The 15,570-nt window shown below is 25.2% G+C and overlaps 1 protein-coding gene across 1 annotated transcript in view; it reads right to left on the minus strand.

Annotated features, from left to right (window-relative positions):
- Positions 1 to 1,298: 1,298 nt before the first annotated feature.
- Positions 1,299 to 15,570, minus strand: part of LOC113548872 (diuretic hormone receptor-like) — a 49,494-nt gene continuing 35,222 nt past the window's right edge. The window contains exons 4-12 of the mRNA XM_026949959.1: positions 14,592 to 14,790; positions 14,418 to 14,505; positions 13,228 to 13,321; positions 12,931 to 13,011; positions 5,151 to 5,215; positions 4,935 to 5,069; positions 4,661 to 4,849; positions 2,901 to 3,058; positions 1,299 to 1,682 (exon numbers count right to left, since the gene is read on the minus strand). Coding sequence (XP_026805760.1) covers positions 1,472 to 1,682; positions 2,901 to 3,058; positions 4,661 to 4,849; positions 4,935 to 5,069; positions 5,151 to 5,215; positions 12,931 to 13,011; positions 13,228 to 13,321; positions 14,418 to 14,505; positions 14,592 to 14,790 — 1,220 coding nt within the window. The 3' untranslated portion in view covers positions 1,299 to 1,471. The remainder of the gene's footprint in view (positions 1,683 to 2,900; positions 3,059 to 4,660; positions 4,850 to 4,934; positions 5,070 to 5,150; positions 5,216 to 12,930; positions 13,012 to 13,227; positions 13,322 to 14,417; positions 14,506 to 14,591; positions 14,791 to 15,570) is intronic.

Raw genomic sequence — 15,570 nt, forward strand, 5'->3', positions numbered from 1 at the left:
AATAAGTAGAAAAAATACCGTAGCAATGCAGTTGATTTTAAATTATAATATATTGTTTAATACATTATTGATATCTACTACTTAATTGTATATATTTATGAAATTATTTGTGTAGATAAGTAGAGTAAAGTTTAGAATTCGATAGTATTATACATTTTTAATATTAATATACGGTATTATAGTATGTTTGTATAATTATTGAGTTGAAAAAGTTTAAAAACTATTATAAAAAGATTATTATTTTTTTTTTAATATAAACCTATTATATTCTAAAATATTGAAAAGGATCAAACGGCAGCAATATACTGTAATGAATAAAAAAAAAATCACAAGATGTATAAGTGCTACATCGGACTAAAATTAAAATTAAAATAAATATATACATACACACACGCATAAATATTTATGGTGTAGGAGGTATATTATACTTACATTGAAATGCAGATGAATGTAGTTTCACTTGACAACAAATAGGATGTGTTGCTGAGGGTTACTTTTATTCTCAGAAATTTTTTCTGAGTCAATAATTTTCTCTCAAATAATTTTTGTTTGTTTAAATAAAAAATGTAATTATAATAAAACTATAAAACAATATAATATGACTTTTTAATTTATATATAGTATGGGAGGAGAGAAATTTACACTTAACTTTTTTTTTATATAAAATGAATAGCAACAAATATTATGAGAGAGCGTACATAACAATATATCATGTTCAGGTGATTGAATATATTATTGTACCTGCCTATATTACAGTTGTTATTATCGATAGTGAACAGTTTTACATTACGTTTGAATATTGAAGCACTTGTTATTTTCTGTTATTCAAAAACAAAAAAAAATATTATCAATAGTCATTTACAATAAATATTGATTTGTTATGATTGTAGATACGATTATCGTATCACAATCGTTCAGTGTTGATAAATTAATGCGATATTTGCCTTAACATAAAAATGGTTACGTAGTTATAGACTATTTGATTGATTAACACTTGATATAATAATATATGTACCTACCCAGTATCCAGAAGAAATTACCTCGTAGAAATGTATATGGTTGAATCATAAATTGTCATCGTAATAAACATACTATACATGAGTAATAATAATGTTACGAATACACAGCATTTGCAGCGTAATAATAATAATAATAATAATAATAATAAGAAGAAGAAGATTGAGGATTTTACGTCACACAGAATATACAGGATATTGACATTTTATTGAAACTAATAATAGCAGTCAAAATCAAAAAAATATCGAAAAAAATACCGTGTTAAATAAAATATTATAATATTGTAATTTTCTTGACAACGTATAAAAAAAATACATTACTAATATAATATATAATTTACTCCACAGCAATAATAATGATAAAAGCTCAGGACAAAAACATTTACATACTACTCGGTTTATATTCGATGCCTTTATCAAGTTACTTAATTAAATACAATACAACGACTATATTATTATGGTTCACTGTTGTCTCCAACATAATATTTCGTGTCCTCATATAGTGGTTGTTGTTCTGGATGCGGCGGTATTTCAATTGTCGTATCCGGGGGCAGTCTCTTGTTTGACAACGCTGAGGTAGTCGTGTCGTTACTGACGCAAGACGATGACCTAACGTTGTTCGCTGGTATCCACGGCATAAGTTCCTTTGGATCCAACTGATGATCACTGTGTATTAAATTCAATAACATATGCATATTTTAAAAATCTAATTTCTTAATAAATATAATCATAAATATCTAAAGTGCAAATTAGTGAAATAGTAAATCTACCTACATTTTTCTAGATATTTATTTCTGTGCCACTCTATACCTTTTACAAAAACCTTAAATAGCTTTATTAATAAGTTATTAGCTTATTAATAATTAAATAATAATTCAAAGTTTTATATTTATTTACGTTTGTATTTTTATAAAGATATTATTCTAAAAGGCAAGAAACAATATATTTTTTTTTTTTTTTTTTTATTGGTCTTGAAATTTATACAATTTCTGCTTCGACTACTAGGTCATTAGCATATCACTATACATATAAATTAATTATACTTAACAGAAGAAAAAAAAAAAAAAAGAAACAATATTATATATGTGTTTACACATTTTTATAAGTATATTACGATTTTTTTTAAAAGTCAATTTTTTTGAACAAATCTTATAGTACTTAGTGTATTTATGTGCTAATTACTCAAAATATTGGTTATTATATAATATTACACATACACTAGTTTACTGGCTTAATGATAAATAATATTACGTTGTCAATTTTTTTTAATAAGGAACGATATGAGCACTAACAATTTTTAAAACATAAAATGTATGATCAAATTATTTAGGTATATGACTATAATATTATATTATATTATATTATATTATAGGGGTTGTCAACTTGTGGCTCGCAAACCACATATCTACGGCTATCGTCTTTGTCAGATGCAACTCACGTCTAATAAAACGATTTTACATCTATAAACTTATATTTATGAAAAAATATAAAATTATATAAAATGTATTTATAAAAATTTTGACTCTTAGTATCATTGTATTTATTTATGTGGCACGCTAACATTTTTATTTTGACCATCACTATTTTGATTAAATAAAATAACACCTTCTTTTTACTCGTAGGTACCTACTATAATTTATTGCCTCTTGTTATGTTAAAGTTAATTAGTTAACTTATAAAGGGTACAAACACGGCAACGGTATTTACATATTATTATAATGTAGTATAAGGTTTTTTTTAAAAAAAAAATAAAATATTTTTAAACAAAAATATTCTTATTATTTTCAGTTAATAATAAGAACTTTACACTGTATAGTGTATAGATATAAGACAATGCTGTACAAGTATTGAGTTTGATAGGTATTACTTTATTAGTGACCGTACCATATTATATTGTTTGGTTTTACCGACAACCAAGACCGGCCATATTTTTTTCTCGAAGCAAGGAATTTCCGCTTCGCTTGCCATCTAGAAATGTGGTATTTCAATGTGCTTTGAACTTCATTGTTGAAGAAACAATACAGTAACGAGACGGTGAACCCCTAGCAAAAAAATTGATACAAATTAATAAATATTGTACAATGATATTTTAATATGATCATTATAATTTATAGTACCTAACAGATTTAAATATGATGTTTATATTTTTAGGGTGGTAGAATATGATCACGTTCGGTATGAGCGGGAATTCGGTTGAATTTTTTGGAGGGGAAAACATTATTTAATGTAAAGTGTCTTGTAACCCGATTACTATTTACATGGTCCACGGATATATATATATATAAAATTTAATTTAGAGAAGTAATTGAAATTTATGGGGAGGGATAAATCCTAAATGTGTGTCACGGCGTACAGTGATGGTACTTATCGTCGGTAATTTTTTTATAATACGATTTATGTTGCCAAACTTGAATAATTTTACAATTTTAAATACTTAACTAACAAAATAAAATAAATATATTATAGAATAACAAAACAAATTACCAGTTAGCTTCAGAAAAATGTACAATAGCTAATTTTATAATGTTTAACTTCCAATGTCTAACAAGTAACATCCACAATGTGTATTTCACATACAGAGATATCAACTTTAATGAAGTTTTAAGGAATGATATATCATTGAATTCGAATTTAACACGCCCATAACAGCGACTCACTCGACACCTAATGTACAGTAGAGTAGTACCCATTTGTCTACCTTTTTTATTTAAAATATTTAATGTGATATTATATTGTTATAATTTAAATTATATTATGATATAATTTTTATCGGTACCGCTTCTTATATGATATTTCAATAAAGTATGTAACAATGTTTATTTTGTTATTTTTAATTGTTATAACTTATTATTATTATTATTATTTGATATATATATTAATTATTTCTAAATTTTTAATGAACTGAATACTGTAGTAAAATAATGTTATACATTTAAATATTAATTATTATTCTGGTTTAATTAATATAAATTATTATAGTATTATAAAGTATACTAATTAATTACTATTCTTAATTTTAAGATTTTTTTTAAGAAGAACCGGTATCGATAACCGAAGGGGAATATTTTGGAACCGGACAAGAACCAGAACCGATAATTTTCTAAGAACCGGCCCAACCCTAAATATAATATGTTATTTTATCTGTTTGTCTAATTATGGTATTATAATTTATTTAAAATAGTTTTGAAAAACATTTTTTTAAAACTGATAAAAATTAAAAACACATTCATTTTGAATATTGTAATTGTACAACAATTATAAATTTGACAATGATGTAGTCTAAATATTAAATAGGATGCAATCATGTATAGCCACAGTCGTTCAGAAATTACTTTGTTATTCGACTTATGGCGATCCTCTCTCCTCCTCCTTTCACGCATAATAAAATGTCACTCGGCGTAAGATAAAAAATGGTTTTTAATTATTAATATATTTTAAAAATATGGTTACGATATACGTTATAATATAAAATTCATAGATAAAGTAAGAAATTCCCATGGGCCACGGGGCAATAGCCCCATTTATTCTCTCCCATGTGGAAATTTTTGTATTTGACAGAATACACAGTATGTACAGTGTACTCAATAAGGTAAATCATACTCAAACGGATTCTATTCATGTTTGATTATAACAGTAGTGCTTACTTGTGTACTGATAATTACAACTTTGCTGAATTTGTAAATATTAACCAGTAGTCCTGTGGAACTGGGATTGATCATGTCCAAACAGAAAGTGATGCCCAATAGTGGTATCAACACTAAAAGAGCTTTAGTGGCCTTTTTGTAGTTGTGCGTTTCTGCGGATTTCGTCGACCGTATTTTTGTTATTAGCACCTAATGAAAACCGGTGACAAAAAAATGAACGTCGTAACATGTTTGACTACTTTAATTTGTTGTTGTATTTGTAGAAAAGACTTACCCGCATAATTTTTACAAGGAACACAGAGTTGATCAGCAGGACGATAACTATCGGCGACTGGTATATCCAATCGTCAACGTATGAGGCCATTAACGGACAGTATCTCTCGTAAGTGATCTGGTTGTACAAATCCAACTGGAAATAAAACATGGTATGTCAATTATTATTATTGTAATCATCATATATTATGTATACGCGTATCCAGTGATCGCTTACGTCGTTTTTAGTCGGTACCAAAAGTTTTGTGACACACCAAGTGGGAATAATGATCAATGGTATTCCTAAAATGTAATAAAATCATTATTATTATGTACATAGATTGTTGGTGAGACGTTAATATATTTAAAAAAACATTCAGGCAACACACTGTGGTAAATGTGTGTTGACAAATTTATCTGCTGTAGTCACAAGTGTATAGGTAGAATATTAAGTAGTTTTTTTACTTGTGAAGGAGGGAGGGTAACTCAATAATTATTAATTTAATCGCGATCTATGCATGTGTAATGTGTGTAATGTAAAAAATAACTTAATCGCATTTAATTTGTTTATGACATTAATATAATATTTAAAATGTAGAACGTCGGTATAGTAATTTAGATTGTATTGTAAAAACAATTCCTTCGATTTATTAATATTATATTTGTTGATTGTTCTTGTTCTGTTATTATTTGTATTGTAATAGTCATTATAATCCCATATATCTATAAAAATTATAAAAATAAATTAAAATTAAGGTAGGTGGGTATTCATTTGTTATAATATTTTAATTTTGTATAAATCTTAAACCACATTGTCAATGAAATATGCTAACTATAAATATCTATTTCACACCCTCTCCCCACAAAAAAATAAAATTACATAAACTTGTAGTTAAGTCTATGATCATGAGTTTATGACCAACATTTTAATAGCTTAACACACTGGTGTCTGCGTGCAGTAATGCGTCCTGTATCATAAACTATTGTATTACGGGTGGCATTAAATCGACTTTAGAGAGTACGCTGCGCAAGCAGATGTCATGCACCGTTGCACCGATAACAGAACGCGCTTTCGGGACTCATTAGCGAGTGTTCAAACAATATTACAATATATTATCAGGGGTAGCCAAATGGTAGGTAGTACACAGTTTAAAAGTTTATGACTCCTTTGTCGAAATATATTGTTAATTATTACAAATTTAGTTGATGAGTCATAATAATTATATAAACCATAAGGTACCAACAATTATATTTTTTTTTATGTAAGTTGATTCTCAAAGGAAAAATAACTTCTCAGTACTTCAATCTTAATTAAAAAGAGTTTGATCACTCCCGAGCTCTGATGTATATAGCTAAGTTAGATTAGATTTTTGTTTCGTATATTACGTCTTCAGGTTATTATATATTATTATAAAACGGAATAATTGATCGAGTACCTACGCTATTGCTATTTCACTGAATATAGCATTACGCCTGTTATACGAGATTCTAGAGATACTTAATGCTCGTATCAGTATTTTATACACCGTTCTTGGTGTCGTCAGGGAATGTTTTGTCAACGGAAATTCTATTTTTTATATGTAAAAAGTAGAATTGTATACAAGTTAACAAAGTTATCGGAAATTGATATATTGTGAAATCTGATCAAGACAATATTATATTATGTACATATACCATCATATACATCGATGCAAATAGCGATTCAATGTGTGTTGTAACTATAGCGTAAAAATTTGATGGATTAAGTGATAAGTATGATAACCACGTAACTACTGTAACTACTAGTCGCTGAAGACGAAAAACATTTTAATATAAACTATAGTATTTATAATAATTATTACATAGATACGTTTAACATTGCAATACACTTGTATGATATATTATACTTCGTTTTATTTTATAAAAAAACAATTGTACTGAATTGTTCTTAAGATATTATTATCTAATTAAACACTTAAAAATATCCAGCTCTAATAAAACGATGATTTACTTAAATACACTATAAATGATTTTAATATGAAAAAAACAATATTGTTTATTATTATTAATTTATCGTTACATCTCACTCTTACAATAGCCATAGATTTATAAAAATAACTTAATTATACTTATACAATATGTTGTTAACAAAATTATTGGATCACTGCTTAAATTATGGTTTTATAATAAATTTATAAGAAATTTTGGTGTCCGGCATAGTCCGGGTAGTGGATATTCCAATATTTTTGGAACAGATGATTTAAATGAATATGAAATATAAAATAAACTAATATAATATAAATATTTTTTTTTTCAAATTTTGGTCATAGCAAAAATTGTATACCATCATATATCGAGATTAGATGCTCGCCTATACTGTAATCATAGTATCATACTAAACAAAATACAATTTTAAACCAAATAAAATAATCTGAAAACCATTTATTTTTCTGTAAATCAAAAAGTTAAAAGATGTAAAGAACATTTCAATCTGGAGAGAATATAATAATATCCTATACCAATATATATATATATATTTATGTAAACAAATGTATTTTGAAAAATATTGGAATATTTAAAAATCAAAAATTAATGTGATTGATTATTAGAATATAAGTGTTTAAGTAAAATATTTAATGTTAAAAAAATTGTCAATCAATACAGTTGTTTTCATATTAATAATCCAAAATGAAATGTATAAATAATATGTTAAATAATTATTATTATTTTTCTCAACAAAATTGATTTTTCATCATATTTCTAGTTAATGTAATTTGAATACACGCATTGATATTTTACGAATAAAATAAATAGTTAATGAATGTGTAATAATTTCTGAATGCGCACATAAAAAGAAGACCGAAAAATCATGTTTGGATAACTTTTAAAAGTTTACATTAATAAAAAAAATATTAACTATTGTTTTTATAAACAGTTCTTAAACATTTTAGTTCGTAGAGCTCTTAAATTGTGAAAAACTACAAATCCTCAGATTTTACCGTAGAAAATTAGTGATAGTGAATGATATCATGATGGACATTTGTCTACATTCATATAACTGACAATAAACGATGAGACAATGCATTTATACTTTATAGGATCATAAGAAAATTTGGCATAAAATATCGGATAATGCATCATTATTTGAGCATTTTGAGTTAAATTAAACTTTATTTCTTGGTGTATCTCCTTAATCCCTACTCCCCAGGGCTAATAATCGTTGTAGTTGTGTGTAAGTATAATTTGTAAGATGTATTATTATTTATTACTGATGACTTCTCAAAAAAAAAAAAAAAAATGATTTCCTATTTACTTACTAATAATGTTGTGGTTTTAATAAATTCTTGTATAAATAGAATCAAATGTTTAATTTTAAAATATGAACCACACAAACGATTAACCTTTTCGTGTTATGGAATCGTAAAAATAATACATTGAAAACATATTAAAATTAAATTATTAAATAATGTATAATTAAGTTTAATTTTGGTAATTTAATGTAGTTATAAATAACTAAATTATAATTTTATTGACGATCAAGTAGAGTAAGTGATTCTTCATAAGATGTTAGGCAATATTAATTCATTACTTGTATTTATATATTATATAAGAAGTGATTGTGACTAATTGTATTCAGTTAAAGGTATTAATAGAGTATTTATTATTATTTATCTAAATATAAACTCAATCATTATTGAATAATTAATTAATTACAGAGGTATAATGAATAGGTAAAAAGAAGACAAGGTCTAATAAAAGTTAAAGAAACCATCTCGGCCGATTTATTTTTATAAATTGCAGTAATTTTAAAAGTTGTAAATAATAATCTTGTATAAGTGAAGATAATTAAATAATTTTATCAACAATTTCTGTAGTAGATAAGTACACTCCATATGAGAGGAATAAACATCATTTTTTACTTTAGATACCTTAGTTAAATCGTTTAAGCTTAAATGTTAACTTTTATAATACCTATTGTATTAGTAATTATTGTAGTTAATAGAATAATATATATTTATATATTTTAATTATCTAATTAAATTAAATTGGCCCCTATTAATAACAATTATTTTAATATCAAATAAAATTAACTTTTTTATTGAAAAGAATTTTGGTTTTGTCAATTATTAAACTGTAAAATGTATATTATAATATGTATTGTATAACTTACTTAGATTTTGAAAATTTACAATTTATTTTATTATTTGAACAATTTAGTTATAAAATATCCACGAACAATATTTGAAAAAATACACTTTTAATAATTAAATTATATGTAATGTTGAGTTATATTTCTTATAATGATTAATACACACAAGTGTATAATTGTTCTTTTCACAATTTTTGAATAGCACAGCGTTTATCATAGCGTAGAACTATATAACATGTAAATATTTTAATTATTAGGAATTTTTAGAAAAAAAGAAAACTCAAGTAAATTTAGATTCTGAGCTACCTGACGAATGTAAAGAATTTAGGATAATGTATACATATATTTTTTTTTTTTTTGGAAATATTTTATAATAGGAAAAACGCTTTGTTATTCAACTTTAGAATTGTTTGTGGTATAAAATTAGATTTAGTTGTTATATTCGGGGTGAAAAAATAACTACGAAAAACAAAAATAGTTAGTAAAAGACGGAAATGAATATAGCAGACTTTTTGGTTGTTTTTTATAATTCATAAATGAACAACTGCAAATGCTTTAAATTAAATCAGTTCACTAAATCCTAGATCCTAGATTAATTGTAATGGTATGTTGTATGGAGCTTAACATTTTGATATTTATCAATAGACTGGCTGAGGATTTCAAATTAGACTTGTTATTTAAATCACTATTTTTTTATATTAGTTTAATGTGTACTAGAATATAGTACGGTTGTATGGGGTCCTAACACTACTAATGACTACAAATTGAAAGAGTTCAGCGCCGATACCTTCGATCTGCTGGTTCCTTGTCAGGTATTGAACATCCTCCATGTGATTATTCTTTTGTTGCTGCTAAATTAGGTCTTATCTAATAAGCCGAATGCAGCCATATGCTTTTTGTTAAGTTTCTAAAAGGTCTGTGTTTTGATATAATTATTGATTCAATTGATTTATTATCCTTGCTCAACTTCAAGGTTCTTCCTTATCAAGTTCATCATAATCTTTATATCATTGTTCCCATTTGTTCGAGTAATTATATGAAAAAATGAGCCCATTTAGGTGAATAATTTTATTAGCCAATGAGAATCGCTTGTTCAATTTTGAATTTTACCATACTTATAGTAATTAACTGTAATGGGTATGTACATATTATTTTATTATTATTCTAACTGAAATGATTTAATTTTTATCCTCATTTATTTTGTTATCCATTTTAACTTTTTGCATTGTTTAATTTAAAAAGTTAATACTTTGCTTTAACAATTCTGTATTTTTTTAACATTTACAAAATGGTTTAAAATAATAATAATAAAAATATAAATAAGGAATAAAATATTATATAGTCTGACAGACCATATTTTCTTAGAATCGGTTTTCAAATGCAATTATTTATGCCAGTATCCAAATTCAACTCATCCATTATTATTACGTAATTGAGCAATATGGATTTTTTCGTAACAATTTGTGAAATAAAAATTTTAACAAATACATGGTTTGGTTTGGTGTGCTTAAATAAATTATATGTAAATAAAGTAGGTAATAATAATTTTATCTCATATTAAAATTAACAATAATTTTTTTCTCATTTCCCTGTCTACACCAACCTGTTATTATAAAAAATAATATTGGTAGGTAAGTATACCAAATAATAGTTTAACTTAAACTTAAGTTCAACTTTTAAACCTGACTTACTAAGGTTTTGTTCTCGAAATAATTAGAACTCTTAATACTTATACAAACCCCTAAAACGAAAATGGTCTTGAGTCACCACTCACCACAATAATATAAACAGCATCAAACTTAAATCAAATACCACTGTAAACACCTGCGATAATTCGAACTTAAAAAATACAAAAAATACTTCTTTAAATTTTATATTTAGAAATATTATTAAAGTACGAACACTTTGTATTCGGTTCAATAATAATTCGAGTATTCGATATCATAAAAGATATAACATTCGGCCATGTAAAACAAACATTTTGGAATCAAAAATTTTGGTTACTATGTCTAACATGGATGTTAAATTAAAAATATTATTTAATGGTATATAATATTAAAAGAAATTTTTCATTTTTATATTTTATGACGATGACGTGTTTATTTGTTGATACCGAACAATGGAAAGAAGTGAGGAATATATTTGGGTTTTAAAAGGAAGTATTTTAAACGGAATCTGTATTACGTGCTCTTATTTTTTGGATAGTGAAAACCTTCAAACGTTTTATAAAGGAAATCTCTGAAAGGGAAACTTTTTTCGTGTTAACAGTTTTTATTCAGTTTTATTAAGATTTTAACATGTAAAGTTATTATGCCTATATTTTAGTTATTCCTTAATAAATGCAAAGCATAATATATGATTATCTATCACAGTGGTTTCCAAACTTTTTTTTCTGCGGTGCCTTTTTTTGGACCCAATTTAGCCATGATGCCCTGTTGTGAATAACACGATAGATAGATCAAAAAAAAAAATACTCATTGATAACCAATTTTACGTAAACCGCGATGCCCTTGGAGCACCGCTGATTTATCATATTGCATTGAAACTGACATAATACTATAGTACCTATACCTATAGTGTCCTATATCCTAGTCCATGATCTATTTTAACGATTTTAATATTTCAATTAAGTTTATAGCTACTTGTAGGAGTGTGCGCAATACATTTCGGGAGTATAGCTAATGTCTGAAACTGTTCGCTGTGTCGTTCAACATCATCACACTTTGATATTATACTTTGTACGTCATAATAGTTTTGATAAAATATATCATATTATATTGGGTTAAACGGTTGCTAACATGATTTGGCATATGTTATACGGACGGTGCGGTACTGACCAGGCCAGCACAGTAGACTATTAAGGTAGGGGGAACGATCGTGTCATAGGCGTGCTCTTAATTACTGGTTGGCGTAAACAACAGCTGCACAAACAATTTTATGCCCAAGACTTAAGTAATATACATAAGTAATATGTATATATTAGGTAATTCACTATAATCGCAAAATTATATTATCTTAGGTTTTTTAAATCAGTTAACATGTTAAAAAATAAGTCGAGCTTATTTTATTTTAAATCATTTTTATAGTATATATTATACATACTTAAATAGTTAAATCAGTACATTAATATATTATAATAATAATAAGCTATTATTAACAAAAAAAAATACACACTTGTAAATTAAATTGATAACATTTTCATGATTAAATAAAAAACTTGATTAATTAAAAATAAATAGTTAAACGGAAAAGCTAGCTGATATATTATAAAGATAAGTAATTTATAATTTTTTTAATTTCAATAGGAGTTCAAAGCTTACCAGATATTTTATTAAATACGTAGTTGTTTGATACACCTATGTAGATTAAATTTATTCATAATATATCATTTTAAAAACGTCCATAAAATAATAAAATCAATAAAACCATATTTTGAATAAATTTAGTTGAAATACTGGAGCATATAATTTGAGTGGCATATAGGTAGCGTACGTGAAACTGTTGACTTCAAAATCCTAATTTTAAAAAATGTTGCACCAAAAATAATTTCCTGTTTTCTCTGTTAATTAAAATCAATAAGTTTTTATCGAAACTTATACGATACATTATTTATAATCTATAAACAATCATTACTATGGTGTTGTTACACCGATACAGTTAATACTGATTTATGTGACTATGAATATTATTGTAAATATGCGCGGTTAAATATTAATAAATATAATATTTTAATATGAGTAAGTAAAAAAGTGGTTTTTATCATACTGGTTGCAATTTGTAAACCACTTAACAAGCCAATGATCAAATATTTAAAAATAGGTATCTAAAAAATGTCTTGATCAAAAATAAAATATTTACAAAACTAATTACACAAAAACACAAAACTTACCCCATCCAATAGCCATATATGTTCGTAATCGCACTCTGTCTGGAAAAAATGTGTCCACGACCAATATAAATAAATACATTCCTGAAAACCGATTCATTAAGTATTAAAATCATTTGAATATTCTGCACACACAAATAATTTGTGAGTTTTAATGTTAAATTTTACCGTGTTAGTCATTTATACAATAAAAACATACAAATAAATAAAACAAATAACTACACACTGTTGCGTCTCTTGAGTGTACGCGTGTTATTTTAGGATTAGTGATAATAATTTAATTTATATTACGATATTTACCTTCGATAAACGCCCAAAAATAATTTGTCATGGTGAAATAGTAAAGTGGTAACACCAACAAAGCGCATTTAAATGTCCCCGTGTCGGTCAAGTTCTGCAAAATAAACGTTTTTCTGATTAAAGCAAATTAACATCAAATATCAATATTTAAATTTTTTTTATATTATATGAACCAAAATTGGATCGTAATTATTGTATTTTATAAAATAAATATATATAATGTATATTATATTAATATTAATTAAATGTTTATATTGGATATATTTTTTTATTTTGAATTTTACTCGAGAAAATGTTTATAATGTTTATCGAATTTAATCATTGTATTATGTAATATATATATATATATACATAATTATATAATTATGTATAAATAGTACTAAGTAGGCACTAATAAAAAATCAACCATGTTTATGTGATAATTAAAAATAAAATGTTTGATATTTTAAATTAAATTGAAATAATAAATTCCAAATTTATTTATTGAATTCCTAATGTCGTTAAAGAAAAAAAACAAATACCATTTAAATGAAACCTAAAGTTCCTACATAATTTATAAAGTTATTTCATGATAGTTTTCATTGAATAAAATGTAATTCTTTCTCCGTGATATGGCAAATTAAGTTAGTTTAATATTATAATCAAGTTTAAGTCTATAAATAGGTATGCATATATTATATACCAACATAAACTTAGCAGCGATAAACAAAGTGGTATCTAGAATCCGGAAATTTCATAATAATATATTATTACGACCGGCTGTTTTCACTATTCCAACTGCGTCTAAATTATCGCTTTTTTAAATATTATAATCAGATGATCATTATGATTATATGATTTTAGTAATTCTTTTAAAAAGATTATAAATTTCGTCTGTTTCTTTGATAACTGCAAACGTTGCATATACCTATATTATCATAATTATTTTACATTGAATAAAACGGTTTTTATTTGTTTATTATTACAAATATTTAATATTGGCATACAATAAATATTAATAATTATTATAGACCTTAAAAATATATTTTCTTCAATAAATATAGTTTTATAAAAAATTAATTATTTAATTTTTGGATACATTTTCTTTTTCACGAAATTATAAAAACTTTACGAAAACATTAAGAGTACTTTGGGCTAGAAAATTAAATAGCTTATGTTTCGAAAAACAGATTAATTAATTGTTGACTTACAGTGTAGTTAAGTATCCACATGATGCCTGCTAATAAGTACGATGCCATTAAATTTGAGTGGATTTTGTTACGCAAACATTTCAGTTCTCTATGGAATAATAATAATAAACAAAATTCATGGATTATAAATAATATTATTTTATAATAATAACTCGTTTGTATTATACTTCTCACTTAAATCGACAGAATACAAAAATGGCCAGCGTTGTCATTATTAGGGATAGACAATGACCAGCTATATACAAATAAATTATTGTATCAACAGTGCCTTCTTCATCGTATGTCACTGCTTTTGGCTCACCAAGTATTGTACACTCGTTAAAATCGGTTAGTCCCCAAGTATTGTTCTCGTAGCATATCCTACTTGCATTTTCTAAATAATAATTTAAAAAAATAATAATAATGTATATTGTTTTAGGAGATTTGTCCACAATATAATTTAATTATAGCTATAATATTAGTCTCTATATATTATAAAACTCGTTACTAGTAATAAATTACTTTCGTATTTATAAAAAGTACAAAGTAATTTAGTACCTAGTAAAGTAATATATTTCAAGTCATATTATGTAAAAGTAAAAATTACTAAAAATTGTCAACATAACCATACCAATTTTATATCACTTAAAATTAGTTCAAAAATAAAATAAATTAAAATTTCAGGGTAAATGATCTTGGTATAAGAATACAATATCTGCCTTTATTTCTATACAAGGTGCAAGTAAGCAGATTAATCTTAAAATGAACATAAAGTTAATGATTATTCATAGACATAAAGCTTATAACATATCCAGGATTATATGTAGCGGATTCGATCTGTAAAAGCATTCGTAATGTAGTCTAAAAAAAAAATATTATTGTAGTATATTATTTAGCTTTTAGATCAGAACATCGAGTATAAAATAGAGTATTTTGAATTTTGTTGAGAAAATTTTTCAACTTCTTCAATGTTATCTTTAATTTACTATATGTGGCCTAAGCATAAAACAATAAAAAAAATGTCGATAAAAGTAGAAAATATAGTTTTATAAATATGAAATTTATGATTTAGGTTTAACGTAAAATAATAAAACATAACCGTTTGAGACTATTTGAGTGAAGCAAGACAAATTCTACGTGATAATAACTTGTTTCGTTTATAATTTTATTCACA

The sequence above is a fragment of the Rhopalosiphum maidis genome, chromosome 1 (assembly GCF_003676215.2).
Source record: "Rhopalosiphum maidis isolate BTI-1 chromosome 1, ASM367621v3, whole genome shotgun sequence".
Lineage (NCBI taxonomy): Eukaryota > Metazoa > Arthropoda > Insecta > Hemiptera > Aphididae > Rhopalosiphum > Rhopalosiphum maidis.